This window comes from Orbicella franksi, chromosome 2 (genome assembly GCF_964199315.1).
Source record: "Orbicella franksi chromosome 2, jaOrbFran1.1, whole genome shotgun sequence".
In the NCBI taxonomy this organism is placed as follows: domain Eukaryota; kingdom Metazoa; phylum Cnidaria; class Anthozoa; order Scleractinia; family Merulinidae; genus Orbicella; species Orbicella franksi.
In genome coordinates, this window is record NC_138146.1 from 20,130,722 (window position 1) to 20,151,461 (window position 20,740).

At 39.4% G+C, this 20,740-nt stretch overlaps 3 protein-coding genes and 1 pseudogene across 3 annotated transcripts; 1 reads left to right on the plus strand and 3 right to left on the minus strand.

Annotated features, from left to right (window-relative positions):
• Positions 1-301: 301 nt before the first annotated feature.
• Positions 302-3,584, plus strand: LOC145478545 (retinal homeobox protein Rx1-like). The gene is made up of 3 exons (XM_081456605.1): positions 302-370; positions 1,865-2,076; positions 3,087-3,584. Exons 1-3 carry the CDS (start codon positions 346-348, stop codon positions 3,582-3,584), a joined length of 735 nt encoding a protein of 244 aa, XP_081312731.1. The 5' UTR covers positions 302-345.
• Positions 3,585-6,713: 3,129 nt separating this feature from the next.
• Positions 6,714-7,733, minus strand: LOC145478541 (melanocyte-stimulating hormone receptor-like). Its single transcript, XM_081456602.1, has one exon. The coding sequence runs from the start codon at positions 7,677-7,679 to the stop codon at positions 6,714-6,716; it is 966 nt and encodes a 321-aa protein (XP_081312728.1). The 5' UTR covers positions 7,680-7,733.
• A 2,020-nt stretch (positions 7,734-9,753) lies between these two features.
• On the minus strand, positions 9,754-12,077 carry LOC145468620 (melanocyte-stimulating hormone receptor-like; annotated as a pseudogene).
• Positions 12,078-14,111: 2,034 nt separating this feature from the next.
• LOC145468631 (melanocyte-stimulating hormone receptor-like) lies at positions 14,112-16,836 on the minus strand. The gene has a single exon (XM_081452353.1). It carries the CDS (start codon positions 16,693-16,695, stop codon positions 15,676-15,678), a length of 1,020 nt encoding a protein of 339 aa, XP_081308479.1. The 5' UTR covers positions 16,696-16,836; the 3' UTR covers positions 14,112-15,675.
• Positions 16,837-20,740: the final 3,904 nt, after the last annotated feature.

Genomic DNA, 20,740 nt, shown 5'->3' on the forward strand with positions numbered 1-20,740 from the left:
AAAGTGCATGTAATCCTGTTACGCACATCACATCTTGAAATCCTCTGGAAAGTATCTTTGATAAATAAACAGTTTGGCTTTCTGTTTCTTTACTTAGTGCTTCGCATTTAGATTTCCCTTCTCTTCTTCAATCTTTTCTGGGTTTATTTCCCCTGGTGCGAAAGTTTCATACATAGTATAACTTCCGGTCGAGTGACTTTTCTAGTTTCGGTCTTCTTTGAAGACCCTTTGAAGACGTCAATCTTGTTTTGGCCCACTAACGTGATGTGTCACTGAAGCGCGTTAACTAGTGAAACAATCTTACCTTGGACTGGAGCAAAAACGGATCAGAAAGCTGGCATACGAATGGAGAAAGCAGACCAGAAAATAGGTAAGATTTCTAGACCGAGGCAGTGACTGATGTTCATTGAGTTTCAGTTGTCAGCGCTTTAATAGGTCTGTTTGTGGACTGTTTATGCTCCCTGCACGTATACAATTTCGAGCGCGCCCATGAATATTACGATTCCTTGAGATCCATTGATCCTCCCGTGTGGCTCTTCCATGAAACGTTGGATTGATCAGATAAAGAAGGGTGGAACCTGTACAAAGCTTATTAATCATCACAATAAATGCATAATTGGGGATTTGCCCCACCGAAGTTTGAATAGGACTGGACGAAGAACTTCATCTACATGTATCGTAGTTCAAGAACAGCATTTTCTCAGTTTGTCAAGTTGAATTCGTCGACCGTCGCTAAGTGTAACTGGTTCACAGGTGTGTGATCCTATAGTAAGCGGTATAAAAACTGTAAAATCGCAATTTTTTTTGGAATTACAAAAGAGGGCATGAATCATTCAATACTATTTGAACCCTCACTCACAAGACATTTGATGTCCCACTGCGATGAGTGTGCAAGCGTCCGATTTACATACTTCAGGTTCTAGGCATTATAACCAACGGAAAATGCCGATCAAATTCATGAGTCCTTTTCTAAAATTCAGTTCTGTTCACCGGCTTATCATCGAATAATAACTGCTTTTTAGCTGCTTAGTTCTCGGCGGGATGCTCATTTCAACTTCAAGAATCCTGTCGGAAGTTGCACGTGGGTCGTCTTGGTCCTTTCGACTTTGGAATGTACGCGTTGCAACCTACTAAAATCATAGCTACCGCCAGAGTTTCCTCGATGTTCAGTTCGTTTTCTTAATTTTTTGTACGTAAAAGCGAAGAGAGCAGCTTAGGATAACCCAGTCAAACCGTCTATCGAAAGATAATTGCGCTCATTTAACGTGACAGATCTGGGAACCCCAGCAATTCGCAGGAATGGGTGGCAGAGGCAATGATCTCAATTTCCCGCGTAACCTTTGTTGTTTCTTTTTTCACAAAAAAAAAAAAAAGAGTGGTATTGTTTATTATCAGAATATTTCAATATTTCTTTGGCATTTTTGTACTTAATACTATGTGTCTACTTTTTTACCCATGCGATTCACTTTGATTTGAAAATGTTAATTTTACATTGTGTCTAGATACTCGACAGCCTGGAAGAGTTTTCAAAAAACTAGATACGCGGGGGACTGAATAAGAATCAGTGACAAGAATTATTTAGCTCTCAACTCTCGCTCTACCCCGGCCTTGCATACGCGCTTCCTTTTAAAACTTGAAAAAAATGATGTGAAGAGACCATTATTTGCTTTGCAAAACTAACTTACTACAATTCTGCGATATCACTGCTGTTAAGGTTACACTCTCTGACTTTGAGTGCGATAACACTTTTTAGCTAGCTGTCACCGTGCGGAATTTTAATACGTCAGGATTTTGGCTCATGACTAAACACTCTGACAACACGACACAATCTAACGCCGGACACTGTTTTACAAACACCTCTCAGCAGATGAAAGAAGCTTCGTGGAACTGGGAAGTGCCGGGAGGACTGCACTTGGACCCAAACAGAGCAAACAAGGACACCGCCGTAAACGAACGGCGTTCACAGCCCGGCAGCTTGAGAAGATGCAGGCGGTGTTCCAGTGGAACAAATACCCGGGGGTAACTGTTCGTGAGGCGTTGGCTACCGAACTGGGAATAAGTGAGGCGTCCGTACAGGTCAGACTTATTCACTCATTAAATTTCTTCAGACCGGGTCAATGTCATGCTTCCACCGGGTAACAAGGCCGCCCAAGCTCCCCATTTAATAAGATTAGTCAACCTACAGGATGTGTCCTTTCCCACGAAGGAGTAAGGATGGTAAAGTGAGCCCCGGTGACTTGATTAACCTACAGTCGAACCTCTATTACGCTACCGGCCAGTTATCAAAGTCCCGAAATTATTGTCAGTAAAATACTGTAAATAATACCCCTTTTAACCAGCGACCTCTATTAAGCGGCGGCAGCCATCTTTTGATCATCCCTATGAGGGTTTTTTTATTGTCTTTACCCCTTTTAAACGGCCACCCAAAATTTAATACATGTAAATTAACTTTTTTTTGGAAAAGACGATGGTAGATAACAGTCCGAAACAGAGGATGACGAGTGATAAAAACGTTCAAACACACGTTTATCATGATTGTCTTGAAGTGACACCATGTTTACTAAGAAATTAACCCGATGGTGAAAAATATTCAAGGTACACCAACCTCTATTAATTAACCGCTTAATAGAGGTTTGACCGTAGTACTACAATTTTAGTCACTCGAAATTTGGCTGAAGTATGATAGGTGGGACGATGTTGTTATTTTTCCAATGATTCTGTTCAAAACTAAATAGCTCCTCCGATTGTGAGTGAATGACTTATGAGGTATTTCGTGCCCCCTGATTCTTGGTCAGTACTGAGTATTAACCATAGCAATCCTCAAACTGTAACCAAAAAAGTACGGACGGATGAATTTCGAACGTTTATCAAGGAATAGGTATCCTTAATCGTAGGTTAGCTGTTACGGTCCATGGTTTTGAATTGTTTCCACACAGAGATAGAAATTAAAGTTATTTTGATCCATTTGAAAATTATGCTAGAACGGCAATTGTTACGGTAGTATACTTTGCTCTCCCGCATTCAGCCTGAGTGGGCACGAAAACCAGTTTCTAAAATCTGAAGATAAATTTCTTTGTGCTGTTTAGGTCTGGTTCCAGAATCGCCGATCCAAATGGCGGAAAAGAGAACATAACAAGCGACCTATTCATCGTGAGAAGGAGTTTGACGCATGCTCGTTTTATACCCATAACACCGCTCAACGTAGCTGGATGCTTCCGCAGGCGCACAATTACTGCTCATGTCAAATAAATTCTCAAACGATGTTTGGTGCACCACCAGTTTCTGCTGCCCTCATACCTGCAGGCTCGCCTGTTCATAGCTCTCTTATCACTTGTGCTTCTTTCTACTCAAATCACGTGCAGCCGTATGATCAAGAGAAAGACAGAAAAGACGCAGAACGGATTGACCAAACACCTTTCATGTTAAAATCTGGTGACGCGTCTATGAAATATGTTGACCTTGACCAAGTTCCTAAAGTGAGGATTGAGGCTATTCAAAGACAGCGTTCAGCGGATGAAATTATTGGTGCAAATGGTCTTCTGTGTATGTGGGGGACATCTTCTACATCCATGTCAAGTAAATAGTTATTTAGTAGTGTTCGGTTTTAGTCTGCTTGCAAATGCTGAGCACATACAAATATTTGCGACAACTATATGTTCTTGTTTCCGTTATGGTTTGAAAGTAAGTGTAATCCAAGCTTGTTTGCTGAGTCTAAGCCTTGCGTTGAAACTAGGGCCAGCTATCCAACTTAGGGTTAAGGTTATTGCTGCTGGTAGTTAAGTTAACTGATTATATTCGCTTAGGATTTTTTCCTGGCATTACAATAGCTTACCTGAGCAAAAGAAATTCTGCTGTGCTGAACGATTTTCAAGTAGGTCAGTGGTGATTCTGGACACACGATAGCGTTGCATCGTGTTCCTTCAGAGCTGCAGACTGATTTTATAATAACGTGAAGCGAACATATTGATTTTAGAGCGATTTTGAAACTTCACTCTACACCAATTTCACAACCCGAAGCTAACATCATAATAAACAAAACCGTTCCAAATGGGTAATGCAAGTTCTTACCTTAAGCTGTCATATACATCCATACTTGCCAAGCATTTGGTTGCATGGAAAGGACACATCTACTCTGTCTTTTTTATACCAGACTTCTTAAACATTATTCGTTCGTTCACGAGCATGATTTGTCTGGTGTAATGAAGAAAGAATACATTTGTCCCTGCTCTTGTTCGAAACGATGATCAACCCTGGTCAAGTAGAGAGAAGGAGGGTTGCTAACTAGGTCATAGTGTCTTTGATGCATAACTCAGTTCTCAGAAATAACATTTAGGCTAAGGGAGATTTTTAGCGATTTGTATGGAGAATTTGAATTTTGAGCTTGTGACTTACTGGTTAATCTCGATTCAGAGAAACGCGAATGTGGGCAGAGTTTTTAGATGAAAAAGCGTTTCGGTTAATTTTGTGATTGTTTGTCCCCCCATTTGAAATTATTACTTAAAGAACTGATAGAATTCAGTGAGATGATGGATCAGATATTTACTGAACTAAAAAGTAAGAGCATCAGTAATTACACTGTCGGATATTAACTGACTTCTATAATGCCAACTGTGCATATTCCGAGTCAATAGAGATGAGGTTGACTCAGGCGTAAAAGCCTGGCTTAAATCTCATGTGCAAAATGAGTTATTGGTGGTAGATACGAAAATAATTTTTTGCCACAATAGATTATTTTCTGATAACAGCGTTGGAACAAGTCAACAACTTAAAATAAGCGCCTGCAACAGCTCTCTTCTTGTCGAGCATAAGCTAACACCCGTTCATATGAAAAGTAAATATGAACGCGGAAATAATATATTTTCTTCAAAGACTGTCCGCATTTGTTTACTTCGGGTTGTTTTATCTATGTTGTAGTACTTATGTTAAAGGTTTCTTCGCTAAGTGAACAACTAGATGACAACATCGACCATGCAGCTATGACCATGAGCTATTGATAGATTGCATTTTTTTTTTTAATCATTTGCAACGGAGAGGTAAAATAAAGATCGTTTTCATTTTTCTAAGGTATATTGACTTTCTGATTATTCTTAACCTTGGCAGAATACTAATTATCTTGATGATTAAGGGTTTAGTCCGGCATTAAGAAGAATTATGTCTTTTTGTACAAATTTCAAGGAAAGTACTATCCGAACTCCTAAAGTAAAACCGAGCAAAAGGGATCTTTGGCGAATAAATAGCTATGATTCTGAAAATAATTTATGGAATCATAAAATGAAGCTATAGACTAATGTTGAGTTCTCACCCGCCGTAAAAGGTCGTCTACATTAGCACCAAGCCTTACATCCAGAAATCAAATACAGCCGGCACAATGATCTACTTTGATAAAACGAACAAGAAAATGGTAATATATTAGCTTTTCTATCGACAGAGAGCTTTTTGTTTTTCCTTAAGAGGTCCTTACTTGAACATTTCAGAGCTAAGGCAATAAAATATAATAATTCTAAATTATCACGTTCTAGTTTTACTTTAGTATTTTTTCCCATTTTTAATTAGTTAATGGCAGAGCATATTTTGTATTTTTCGTCGTCTCCCATGGTAGCGCGAAACGGCACCAGATATTGAAAAATGTTTTGTGAGGAAAATCAATTCGAAACTTGTAGGAAACTCAGGGCTATTTTTGTGTGTTTTTTGTTTATTTATTTATTTATTTATTTTTGCAATATCAATATATTGTCAAGCGATGACCAAAATAAAGAAAATCACCGTCATCTAGGAGATATTGCCTTAAGTTGTACAACGATTAGTGATTGGAGATATTTTGCCTAGATCGAGGTCTTGATTATGAAAGCAATATCGGTCCGTTTTGCATTAAGTTTGTTAGTGCCGAGGGCCCAATCTATAGATTCTGATAAATCATTCAAGTCAGATAAGTGACCGCTTTGAAATGCCATGATAAACTAATGCTGAAATAAAGTGCACTGACAGTGCTGACAGCACTTCCCTAGCCTGGAGAACATCAATAAGCTTGCACGACACAAGAAAGACAGTTTTCGCGTAAAACGGATATCAAAGAAGCTTCTTGTCAGAAACGCGTTGATTTAAAACAAATAAGTCAACCATTTTTATGTAGTATCTCTTAAAAGCGTTAAAAGACGCAATTTGCTTGCTATAATAGCTCTCGAATCTCAGGCTAGCGCGATATCATGCACCTGCAAGCTAGAAATAAGTTCGGCTCTTGAATCGCAAAGCCTGGAGCCCGGAGAAAGATTGAAAAGCGAATCATTTTTATTCTTTTGCTGCTAAAAATTGATTTTGTACACCGCTGTGTTTGTTCCTTACCGACCGTAGATTTGCGGCACGAAATGTCCTTCTTTATGCATCCTGTAATTTACAATAAGATTCATATGTTTTTTAGTATTTTCATAACTGCACTTATAATTGAAGGAAACGCGAGTATCTCAATTGACCACGAAAATCTAAGGCAGGACCGTTTGCATGCAAATAACCTAGCACTAGGCAATACACTGCTTCCAGAATACTATTAATTGTCATGATTATTGTTTCACAACGAACAATATACATGGTAAATTTGCAGAATTTCATGTTACCCCTTTTGTATACCGAAGCTTTTTGTCGCAGTTTTTTCAGTCAGCCCTTAAGATTTAATGAACTTCACGGGGGTTATGTTCAGTGGAAATCCGCTGCAGAACAGTTCAGCTGAGTAAGCTTCTTAATGTTTGTCTGACTGCATTGTTTATTTCTCGCAAACGCCAACAATAAATGAGAGGGTTAAGGGACGAATTGACAAATATCAAGGTTGCCGTTAGTTCATAAGACAAGCGAGCTGCAAACGTCACGCCTTGAGCCTCAATCACGGCAACAGTGCAAAGATACGGTGTGAAACAAACTGCAAGGATACAATAAACCCAGAATGAACTTACTGCTTGTTTCTTTATGCTTTGCACATTCAGTTCTTCCTCCTCGTTCTTGTCAAAACCTTGTATTTGCGTACGCTGCACGTGAATTATTGACCGGTGATGCAGCACGATGCGATAAATGTTTATGTATGAAAAAGTAGCAATGGACAAGCTGATGGTGATAATTATGATGGCAACTATTTTTACAAGTTCGTGTTGCCATAACCATAGCGAGCCAAACGTTGAACTGAACAACCAAATCCCCACCAGAACCAAAACTGCGCGCTTGACGGTGATGAGTTCCCCGTATCGGAGGTGAAGTCGGAGGGCAAGATACCTGTCCATGCTTACGGCGGTCACAGTTAAAAGTGAAACGATACACAGCGCGTTTGCGACAATTTCTACCGCTATTCCAGCGCCGCAAAAGAGCGGTGTGTTTCGTATTACCTTGGCCAAAATTTGACAGAAGAAGAGTGGATGAACGATAAAGCCAACACCGAGATCAGAAAGAGCCAAACCGAAAAGAAGCAAGCCGGACGGGGTTTGAAGGGATGGTGTCCTGCGAATAGCCATTAGGATTACCAGATTGGACGCTGCAGCAATAATGGAAAAAACAGCGTTGACCACGCAATTGAAGATGTACCAACCGGGTGCAAATTGTCCAAGATCAAAATGCGCCTTAGTAAAGTGAAAACAAATTTCTTCCTCAAGTCTTGAAGGCGCAGTCTTATCCCCAGTTTCGTTGACCAGTTGTAACTCCATGATCCGAAACTTTCATAAATTTTAAAAAACCTTTTGAACCTTGTCCAAACGCACCTAAATAGCATAGAATTTAGAAATCAAGAGAAGCCTATCTCGATCTTGAAATATAAGAGAGCTAAATCTGCCTCTAAAGATGTGTCAAAAGGAGTGAAAATGTTGAACGAAGCCTATTGAAATTTCCTGCGGTTTATATCTGACGAAACCAGGACTTGTCAGAGAACCGGTAAAAGTTGATAACGAATCAAATTTCGAAGCGAATAATGAAAGCGATTTTTTTCCATAGCAGCTGCAGGTATTTACGTGTTGATTGGAAACAATCCAGAAGGCAGCAATATCTGTCCTTTAATCTGTCAGTTGACTGTGGGGAAATAAACTCTGAATCAATCAGATGAATTTAAAAGGGACATATCAAATATGGTAAATTTCATATCGCGCGGAAACGGAAATTGAAATAAGGAATGCTTTGTTTGACAAGGGCATGAATAATCTTGACATTCAGCTTAAAATAGCTTTCTGGGATAAGGACTGAGGGGTGAAAAGCTCTCTTTTGATGAGAAAATTCGCAGGATAACCGAGCTGTGGTCGTAAATTATAAATTAGTTAAACTGGAAAAAAATCCTACATGTTGAGCCGCGGATTGTTACAGATTTCCGGCGAACATTGAAATTTTAATTATGAAGATAACACACTGAGTCAATTTCTTAGAAAATAACAATTTCACATCAAGGATAGATTGAAGGTGTATAACTGGCTACAGCAAAGGTATTATACGTCAAGTTCGTAAAACACGGTATATATAGGTTATTGTAATAGAGTAATTACGTTGTGTTTATAAGCAGTGTTAGCAGTCGTATTGTGAAGCATGTAGGTCTCTGTAAGATTATTTTTTCTGTTTGTGTTTAGCAATAAATTTAAAAAAAAAACGTTCGCAAAACAAAAGAACGAAGTAGTCTAGCAGGCATAAGAAATGAAACAGTCAACTGTATGCTCATTCAAAATTGGGCTGTGAACTCGAGGATTATGTCAGCAGAGCTGATAATCAAACCCTCAGGAAACTACACTCGTAAACGACAGAACTCAAAAGTTCCTAACCAGGCCTTATTCAGTTTCGCATTTGGTAAGTCCTAGTTGCGAAGGCTCTAGCAAAAAAGTCTGGAGGGAGTGTGAATCCGTGGCGTTGGGAATGGTGGCGCCTCGGCTTCACGCTCGTGCTGCAACGGTTTGGGGAGGCAACAGAGCGTTTTTTTAACGATGTACAAAATGATATAAAAGCCGCGTGCGTCTGCTCCCAGCGCCAGGTTAAAGGCTAACTAACAATCGACACGCTAAGCCCGTTCGTAGTAAGAAAACAGAGGGTGAGTTTGCCTTCAGTTGCGCTCGATTACCAGCCGCTCTTCGGCAAAATTGTACAATAGAGAATTCGAGAGCGGCGAAAATCAAGCCTAGTCTACTACCAACAATTGGGTTCTGCCAATTATTACATAAGAGATTTTTTTATGAGTCGGGCGGTTAATTGTAGATGATTTGCATGAAGCACGAGTCGAAATTCAAGGGGTGAGAGAAATCCTACTGTCGAAGGTGCTTGCTCCGGCATACCTTTTTGCCTGCGGTCCTGAAGGACTTAGTGGAGCACAAATAAGCGAAATTGTTTTTTCGTCTCATGATGAACAAAGAAACTTTAAAAACTCTGATTTAGTGAATATAACATGTCATGTTACGAATTCATATTTGAGATTACTGACTGCAACTTCGGCTTAGCGCTTTTGTTCAGTTCAGTTTGAAAGAAAGATCCAGACTGTTTACAGCCTCTTCGTTTTCCCAGATCATTGAAAGTGCAAAAAATTCGCGAGAGAAGGGTTCCTGGTCTTCCTGTCGCAAACCTTTCTAGTTGAGAAATGCAGGGGTTGTGAACACTCTAACAGTTTCGACAATGTGACAATAATTGAAGTGATTTGTTGATTTAAGTTGAGAGATCACAACTGAGAAGAACTTGTACTAAAAGCTTTATCGAACGTTCTCGTAATATCCGAATTGGATTACATAACCCTAACTGAAGGAAATGTTGATTGGCCAATGAAATTTAGCGTACTACCTTGGTTCAGGTCACGCGACTTTTAAAACACCTTTAATCGAAAAGGGATGTACTGATCAGAATTTAAGTGCAGGATAAACATTGAAAGAGCTTCCGTAAGAGTTCCGTCACTAACAAGGTTATTTACAGTAGATTGGATTGATTTTATATAAGATATCATAAGAACGCTGTCCTATGCATATGGCCGTCGCGTTTTCTAAATTGTTCCTGTGTTCTCAAATTCACCTTGCTAGTAGGTAAACCCTTAACTACGGTTATTTCCCGCATGTTTTTCTACAGGGGCTTATGTAAATTGCGATGTATTTTCTACTACTTTTAAGTGCTACGTTAGACGGTCGATGTTTTTTTTTTTTTAATCAGCTCATAGTACAGTAGACTTTTGCTGAGGTGCCAGGCTTGTTTTGAAGTGTGCAAGGGTAAACATTCGAAAAAAAAAAAACTAGTTACACTATTTATTGTTTCCTGGACTGGAGCGATGACTTAGTTTGTTCAAAGAGGAAGTACTACCCAATCCAGACGCAGAAAATGTACCACTGATGGAGAAAAATAACCATGTGAGTTTGCTGAACTAACAACTGATATCACGACGTGTCCTTACATATTCTGAGCATATAGTTCTCTCTAACGTTCTGAGCATTTTCTTGTTGCCAACTTTCTCTTTCTTGCCAAGACTGGAAGCACAGCTTTACAGTTTTTCTCACCGCGTTGCGAATTTCTCTTAAGCGCCAACAATACACCAAAGGGTTCAATGAAGAGTTTATGAAAACCAAGATGGCAGTTATTTCATAGAGAAACCGCTTTGCGACTGAAAGTCCTGTCAGCGTTATCACGACCACCACACAAAAATATGGCAAATAGCATACGACAATTAAACAATAAACCCAGAAGGCACTGAGCGCGTGAGACTTGAAACTCGCCATGTTCGGCACTTGTTTGCTATTGTTCACCTGTTCCAGGGCACATTTGAGAATAACGTCATTATGATAGTGGCGTGAAACAACTCGATAAATTTGAAAATAAGAGAACGTAGCAGTCAAAAGACATATCACAATTGTTGTCATCACCTTGATTTTGACCATTTCAGGCTTGTAGAGCCACAGAGACCCAATAAACGCGCCAATAACCCAGATGATTCCAATCACAATTACTACTCGCTTTATCGTGACGAGTTCGTTGTATCTAAGGTGAAGTTGTAGAGCTAAATACCTGTCCAAGCTAACTGCAGTGACAGTCAGAAGGGAAATGATACACAAAGCGTTTGCAGTTATTTCAACTGTGATCCCAGCCCCGCAGAAAACGGCTTTGTTCCTTGTAACCTTGCCAAGCATTTGGACGAAAAACAAAGGGTGGACAATTAACCCTACTCCAAGATCAGATAGCGCTAAGCTCAACAAAAGAGTAATGGACGGAGAATGTAAAGTGGGAGTCCTTCGAATGGCGGCGAGAACCAGTAAATTGGCAACCGTAGCTGTGACTGAAAAAATAGCATTCAACACGCAGCTAAAAATGTACCAACCGGGCGAAATGTCTCAAAGGTTGAAGTGAACGATGTTGAAATGATAACAAGAAAGGAAGTCTCTATCTATCCCGTACTTTTCTGTGGTGGTAATGTTTGTCACGTTTTGAATTAAAGATTCCATGCCTCTTGGATTCTCGCTAGTCATAGCTTAAAACTGATGTGTACGGCTTCTTCCCAAGCTACAGACATCTGAAGTAAACGCGGACTTATTAATAAGGTCTACTGCAGAATTGGATCAGTATCTTGCGTCAGCGCGCTGACATAAGATAGGGAAAGGTTTCAAACCATGCATTATCCAATTTATGTGACTCGTGAAGTTTACCGCAGCCTCATCAATATTCTAGTTGCTGGGTCACTAAAAGAATAGCGAAAACAACGCATTGAATTAGTGATTTAACAGCCAATGACCACACATAGTATCCAATAGGCCTTTTATCAATTGCACGGTTGTGTATATAACTAACTCTGCTGGAGGGTACATTAGCTTTCAATATATAAGGTAAATTTTTTGAAACTTTCACATTTTCTTTATTTCAAAATTGAACGTCCGTTGCAGTTGTGGTGGGAAATGAAGATTTTTTCATTCATTATTTCACGTAGTGCACAACTAAACTATCCTAGCCCGACTTTAATTTAATCCAATATTTTCAATATCTTTAACATTTCAATAACATCAAGTGCATAGCCTTAATTCGAAGAGCGGCTTTAGATTTTGGCAGTTCACAATTTGCTTTGGCATCATCACAGATTGTATTTACTCATATAAGATTTTAATTCTTTTGGTGTTCTTCTGGTTCCCTATCTCTAACGCCTATGAATAGACTAAAAGATTCTCGCTTTGAAATGCTAACAATTAATGTATCAGAAGATAGGTCTCACCTACTGCCAAGCTTGAGCTTGATTTTTAAAATTGACTTCACTGCTTAAATAATGAAATTTTGGCTTACATTTATCTACATGAGCGGGAAAATGATAACTAAGTTAAATGATTTCCTTCTTTAAAATCATTTGTTTAATTGATTTTTCTTCTATTTGCTTTTAATTTCCTTTAAAAGGAAATGCATTAGTACCTTAGCCTCGCATGGCTCATTTTCGTACGAAAAATCGCCAGAAAACGTGATCGATCTCCTAGAAAATTACTCTATACTTTAGACAGATATGAAATCAAGTGGAAAATAGCGTCTCTAAAAACACAATGAACAAGGATATGTCAGGAAGGGTTGTGATCAATTCATCCGGGTCTGGATTACCGGATGACTGTCAGACCACGTTCAACTTTTTCTACGTCTTGCCTCTTATTTTATGGCTGGGATTCCTCGCACGTGATTATCAAGTACAAATACAGTTATATAGAGCAGGGATGAGAGGAGGGGGACTTCTTCTTCGCGTTTTTCCTCCCCTACTCCTTCCCCGTGTTTACCTTGCTATCATCCTTCCTGTCAGTAAATTTCATCCCGTCTCCCGTTTTTGAGCACAGATCTGGTTTCGCCTCTCATGTTTCGCAACAACAAGATATACAGAAAAAATCGTTATCGTTATTGCGTTCTTATTGCGTTTTCCCGTTCTCACGTTCCTCTCAGTTCGTTCCTAGAGAACGTCTTGGTAGTAACTGGTCGCGTGACCTCGAAAATTCTAATATGACATCGACGGTATTTACCTGTAGGCAGACGAATAATGCTTCTCAGAGGAACAATACTCGTCCAGATAGATACAGAAATAAGACGCATTAACGTTAAACTAATTGAATAGTTTACTGCGTCTAGAAGACGCACTATACGTTTCAGCTACATAACTCGTCTAACCATTACGAATTTTGTACGTCCCATATCCACCTAAACCAAAAGAGGATGCCTAAGCGTAGTTAATGTTAGACGCATTCCTTACCAATATTTTTCTGGATGGGGGAAGGTTCTACCGCTCTTTATTTTTTTTTCATCATAACTGTTCGAGTAATAAATATTTTTCCCAACCAAGCTTGCCCGGCACCGTAGTGGGAGGCCGTCGGCCATTGGCCTTTTCTGTTTTGTCCTTGCTGCGCTGGATTTAATCTGTAAAGACCTTGTAGTCTTGTTATTCACCCGGGTGGCACTCGAACGGACCGGTTAAAATACGATGAATATACTTCTTAGCTACTAGTTATATGTTCTTTTACACGCAGTAAAGACAATGCTTTAAAAAATATATAGCAATGTTTATATACATTTTAAGTATATTTATATTTATTTGCCCATTCCCATTACACAGCAGTGATAGAATTAAAAGAAAAAGATAAGGTAAACAACTACATAAAGGCAGCTGTTTCAGCGCCTAGTTTAGAAATTATAATTGCATTTCCAGATCTTTCCATAGACGCGCTTTATTGCTAGAAACACAGAACTCCGGCCGTATTTATGAGAATACAAAATCATTACTTAAGTCGTTTTCTTCGTTTGAAATCTCTTGTTCAATCACATTTATCAGGGACCAAAATTTTGAGAACAAGCCAAACCATAGATTCGAGAAAAACAGGAATACGAGTGAATCAGGTTCAAATGCAAAATAGAACAAATATTATCACTATCTATTTGTTTGAATGAAATAAAATGGTCGCTTTCGCCTGATTATACTCAATTGAAATTGCTTGTCGGTTGCTTACGATAAAGAAAAGAACGAAATTAAAGCGCTCTTGACAGCATCCAGAATGGACGTGCATGAGTCCTGATTTCGTGCAAGCATAAATGACGTGGTATGACGTGGCAGGAAGCTTGTAACATGACGTCGTTGTCGTGCATGCGTGATTCTTTTGTAACCGCTATTCATATTGACACAGTCTCCTGTAGATGCGTCATGTTATGTTGATAGCTAGGTGGGAAAAAAAATTCAACTTACACTAAATAGGAATAAAGTTGCATCACACGCAGGAAAGATGATTTCCGCATCATATTCGGGTCCGCGAATTTAATGGTTAGAATTTTAAAACAAAATGTACAACTTTTTAATGTTTCTTAGAACGTTTCGAATGAAATGTGACTGATGATGACTATAACGTGCTGTAATGAGTCCGTAGGACGTGTTTAGAATACAGTTACAGCCTCTTAGTTTTACACAATCAAATTTAACAACTTTGATTAATGTGTGAAGTATGGAACACATAGCCATTACCCAAGCCATCGAGTGGCGCATTAACTATTGCTTTAAAACATTTCAGTTTATCGTCAATTTACAGTGATTAAGATGACCTTCCCGATCACTTCCCTACTACTGAGTTTTCTTCGGTTTGCAGTTTACGTAATCTACATCAGTTCTTCGAGCTACTTTCTCTCTAAAAAAGAGAAAGCAATCCCAGGGAAAATACATTTGTGTTAGTGTACGCAATAATTGCTTTTCAAAGGAAATCTGAGGTCAAGATAACCAGTACGAAGGTAGCAAAACACCGGGCTGAAGACGCAGTAAATAAAAAAGAAACGCGGATGAGACAGATTGCGACAGATTGCGGATGGTGAACTTGAAAACGTTAGGATAATGTTTTCAAGATTCGCCTATGATCAGTGAAGACGCTCCCCGTTAATAAACTTTTGTGAGCACTTGAACTTGACCTATTAGGAACGGTGTTTTATGCAAATTCTGCTTTAAGTCCGTTAACCGCTGATGTCCTTGAAACAAAAGCCTGACAGCCGGTGTAATTTAGAATTTCAGTTTTTATCTGACCACGATCTTCGACGTGATCGGAAATGATTTTGTTCCTTTAGTTGTTCGCTGATCTCTTTAATAAGTTCAAGAAAATTCGTGATACTTCCCGCAACCTGTCAGAACAATCGTGCTTATTTCAATTCTTTCAACCAATCAGGAACAAAACCAATCGTGACGTGCGTTTTCCCTGCGCTTATCGCCGGCCGGCGATGACATGTTTTCCCGCGCGTGGATATGGTTGCACGCGTTTTTTGGTTTCGAGATCTAACTGGTTCATTGCATGCATGACTAGCCAGGTGTGATAATTTTGGTTTCACTTCTGTGACAGTTATAAGAAAACCACACAAAATAAAATACCCTAAAAATAGAACCCATTGCTGTCTCCCCCTATACTTGAGTCGGTCGGTTGCAGTTTATCCCTAATGCAATCAAAGCTGCTGATAAGGTTAAAATATAAGAAAAAAATTATAGTAGAAACATGACCGGCAATATGCCTGATCAATAATCGTGTGTACAACACGTGGAGTTTCCCACAGTACATCTCACATGTTCCCATCCCCGCGGGCCTACTAGAGTTACTCCCCTGTTTTATGAAGCCGAAGTAAATTTTTTCAACTTTTTTCCCTAATACTAATATGGCTGAAAGCCATGATAGATTAGAATTGTCTCTCCCCACGAATTTTAAATAACTCCGGATTAAAATTGACCATGGGCCGTCATTTCTGAGTGCAAGTTGATTGTTCTCTCTTAGTCTGAAACGGCACCCACAGTTTTGCGGTTTTTTTCACCGCATTACGAATATCTCGTAGACGCCAGCAATACACCAAAGGGTTGAGAGAAGAATTTATGAAAACCAGGACGGCAGTTATGTCGTAACAAAACCTCTTTGGAATTGAAGGTCCTGTCAGTGTTATCACAAACACGACACAAAAGTATGGCAAATAGCATAAAAGGATAAGGCAATAAACCAAGAAAGTACTGAGAGCGTGAGACTTGAAACTCGCCATGTTTGCCGTCTGTTCACGAATGTTCTCATTCCGTTCCACTGCACACTTCAAAGTCAGTTCACTATGTATAACCCGCGAGACCGCGAGATAAATTTGAACATAAGAGAAGGCAGCGGCTAAAAGGCATAGCACTATTATGATCATTACGTTGTATTTCACCGTCTCGGGTGTGTAAAGCCATAACGTACCAGAAAACGCACCGATTAACCAGATGATTCCAATGCTGATTATCGCTCGCTTGATCGTGACGAGTTCTTTGTATCTAAGGTGAAGTCGCAGCGCCAAATACCTGTCCAAACTGACTGCAGTAACAGTCAGGAGGGAAATGATACACAGAGCGTTTGCGATTACTTCGACAGCGATTCCAGCCTCGCAGAAGACTTCTCTGTTCCGTACAAGTTTTCCAATTATCAGTGAGAAATACAGTGGATGAACAAGTAAGCCAACTCCTAGGTCGGCGAGCGCCAAACCAAACAGAAGTGTGTTGGACGGAGAATGCAGCGAGGGAGTCCTGCGTATCGCAGCGAGAACTAACAAATTGGCAACTGTTGCAGTGATCGAAAAGACCGCGCTCAACGCACAGCTGAGAATATACCAGCCGTGCCAAATATCTCCAATATTGAAGTCAGTGACAGTAAAATGATAACAAGAGAAAACTTCGTTTTTCACTTTTATCGCGTGTGTTTCATCGACGGTGGCATCTGAAGCGTTTTCTTTCAATACGTCCATCTTCTCGGGTTCAATTCTCGACAAGTACTGGCTTATTTCCCCAGTTGGCCCACATTAATTAAGGGCCCTTTCACAAAATCACACATCAAGTAGCAATGAAATATTATTGGCAGGTTCTCAGAATAAATTTAAATTTCCAAGTTGCTGGGCTACTGAAAAGAAAGTAAAATGCCGAATCGAGTTTGACATACAGAATTCAATGGGTGCATTTTTACATTTATCATATAAGGCACCTTAAATAATTCTCGCTTGATTTGAATGCGGTATGTACGTAAACATGATTAATATGTACGGAAAGACACGTATAGTGTCTCAATTGTAAAGTCGACATGCGCTCCAAACCAGCAGGTTGTTGTAGGCTTTTGACAGTACTAACGTCAATTCATTTTTTTGTTTGTTGACAATAAGCGATTATGATTTTTTCGTTTCCGCTGCTTTTTTAAAAGAGGTTCTGAGACGTCCTATTATCTGTTTAGCATTTTAAGACAATTATAATGTCATTAACGATCTCGGGCTACAAATTACAGATCCAAAACAAAATTATAAAGGAAATTAGGACAGCATGTATAAATCTCCAGCTGTCACTTTCCCAAGCATGCATTTTTAAAGCTTAATGCACGTTTCTGTGGTTTTAAGAAAACCCTACTGACTGAACTGCATTTTAATCACGAAAAAAGACAGAAATAAAAAATATACATTGAGGCGTATATAAAAAGTAACACCGCCAAGGCTAGTGAGTAAGTTCTCTTGCTACACGCTGGTTGGTTTTGAGGTTTTCTTTTGTGTCACGCTCGACGGAACGCCACTGCTGCAGGCAACGGCTGATTAAACTCTCCATTGAATGTCTAATTTCTTGGAAAACGCTTCCTTTAATTTTAGAGTTAATGATAATGTAGTGCGATTGTACAGATCTTGTACCGTGAATCTATTTCCACTACACCACGAAAATAGACCACACTTTGATTAGGAAATAATTCTGTTTCCTTCCTTTCTCGCAGAGGAGACAAACTCGTTCTCTCGTGTTCTCGACCTATCGTCTTTTTAACTTGAATTAATTACCTTCTCTCGTAGTCTTCCAAATTCCCTCGCGGCTTTGTCGACAAACCGAAAAAAGCTATTCCTAGATGATTTATCATTATCGCTACGACCCCGTGGTTACTTTCCGATTCAGCAGCTTTTTCCTATTACCGAGCTGAGGCGCAAAATGGAAGAAGGTTACACTTTTGGGTGGTTACAACGTGCCAGCAATACATATCGACCGCCGGGTCAACTTTATAAAATCGTGGCTTAATATTCTATATAAAAATTTAGAGGAATTTTTAGGCGTCCTTATGGCAGACTAGCCACTGTTATATATTGATAAGTTTTTATATTATCGCAGTTAGACTGTATTGTGAGTCGCTGGACTAAAGACCGATGGAGTCAATCTCCTTTATACATACAGGCGGACACCGTCAAAGTCTATTTTCGAAGGGTCGTTGCTTTAGGGAAGTCAAAACTTTCAGGTCTAACATGTACTAACAATCGTACAATCTTACGGTTACTTTCGGAAGCCTTTACTTCAGGAACTTAATTTCCGGTAGAAAACATCAAGCAGTAAGTTAACAAACAGTAAACAAATGCTTGCCAATAATACTCGACCTACTTTACTAATTATAATGCAGGCAGATGTAGTTAATTTTATTTTGTCTTTTGCTCATAAATATTTATACTTATTCTTTTCCTCTAAAATCAACTTATAAGATTCTTTTCCGCCTTTAAATTCGTACTAGATTAATCTGGGGAGGATATTTAAACAAGGATAGCAGAGGATAAATGTAGGAACACAAGCGACAAAGACGGAATGTTTTTAATAAACTTTCCGACGTCCTTTTCTGACGGTCGCAGTTGTTGAGAAGTTAATTAAAACTATGAGCGATTTGCGCCTTATTAAGGCGCAACTCGCTCATAGCTTTAATTAAATTGATTTTTTTAGAGTGTGTCCATGAGCTGAAACCAGGCAGGAGGTGATACAGCTCAAATAACCGATTTTGCCCAAACTTGGCGCAAATGTTGAATTTGGAGAGTAAATGATTATGGCAAAAACTTAGGTCAAAATATTTTATTCCCTTCAAGTTAGGAGGAACCCCTCCAAAAATGGCCGTTTGTCACTAATTTATGCATATTTAACTAGCTGTCTTTGATTTAGTATTTCTACAACAAGAAAGGCCATGTGAAAATGATATTCACTGGATCATGTTCTCCTATTATATCACTGCTGCGATCACTGCTGTTTTAACATACAGATTGCTTTTAAAATCCATCACAAAAGAAACTCATAGGAAAATAGTTAGGTAGATATTTCTTGTTGATTTGGAGTTAGGCTAAGACAGGAAAATGGCTTTCAGTTGTGTCTTAGTGAATGTTCATGAAATGGCCAAAAATCGTAAAGTCCTATGTAAACAGTATGCCAGCACAGAAAAAATATTGAAGTCCTCAAACATTTTATGACTTTTTTGACAACATTAGTGACTGCTCTCACTATTCATGTTAGGATAATGTGTATTTCCTGTTGCCCAGTGCAGGCATTTACCATCAATTAAAGTCTATTGACAACACTACGAAATATGCACCTTACTTAAGATGGAGTCACGGAAGGAATCAAATTGTATATAGTTCATATGAATATCTCTGCTCTGAGATTGATAATAGTAGAACATGATCAGTGGATTTTATTTTCACATGGCCTTTCTTGTTTCAAAAATACGTAATCAAAGACAGCTAGTTAAATATGCATAAATTAGTGACAAATGGCCATTTCTGGAATAAAATGTTTTGACCTAATTTTTTGCCATGATCATTTACTCACCAAACCCAATATTTGTGTCAAGTTTGGGCGAAATCGGTGATTTGAGCTGTATCATCTCCTGCCTGGTTCTGCCCCTCAGGTTCTGCCTGGTTTTCTCATGGACACACTCTTAAGCGTTTAAGGCTGGTTTCCATATGATTACAGACGATCGCAGACGATCGAGGATCGCAAATCGCAGATCGCAGACGATCGCAAAGAGAGTTGTTTCCATATAATCGCAGACGATCGCAAGCGATCGCAGAGCCGACTGTTGCATACATTTCGGACAGCGGAACTGTCAAAGTTACACGCGTGTTGTGCTGGCGGGAAATCGCAGCAAACAATATGGCGGACGTCGAGGAGGAAATTTTGCTGCAAACAAATTTATTTCTTCTTTTAGTCAACCTAGTTTGAATTCTCTTGGCACTGCATCTCGCTCCGATCCAGAAGGTAGCGTTTTCAATCGCTTCAGATAACGACCATACGCAGTTCTTATGTTGCGGGATTTGACCTCCGCCTCAGCCGCCGATAAATTAAATTTCTCCCCGATTTTTTCCCAGCAGTTAGCCTTTTCGTTTTTGTCTTTGAAATCTTTACTGTTACGGTGGTAAACCCAATGATATCGCGCAACTTCCTCCATAAATTTCTCGTTACTATCGTTACGTTGTTCAACGCCAGCCATGTTTACAACAAATAAGCGGTTGCTTTGTTGCAAAGAAGCGTTGAATCATGGGTCAGAATTCAAAATATTATGGGATACGTTTCGATCGCAGATCGCAGAACTTTGGTTTCCATTTGATCGCAGACGATCGCAGACGATCGCAGAAGTGTGTTTCCATATGATCGCGGACGATCGCAGAGCTTTTTGCGATCTGCGATCCGCGATCCGCGATCGTCTGCGATCATATGGAAACCAGCCTTTAGATCTACTTGAAATGCTACACTCTTTCATAAAGTTGTCTTCCTCGTTAGTCGCCCGGCTAAAGCAATTCTTCCAACATTTTTTTTTCCAAGAATGGGCCACGTTTTCAGCACAAAAAGACAAGTCTGTTAAGTTTCTTTTGTCTCTCAACTCTCAGCAGAGACTTGGATACAAAGAAAACACCACCGAATTAAAAATAGAAAGTTGTCCTGAAAGCCCCGATGCCATGTTACAATATTGATATATCGAAATGCGTGGCCCATTTCCTAGCAGCCCTGACGACTTGCAAAAGCAAT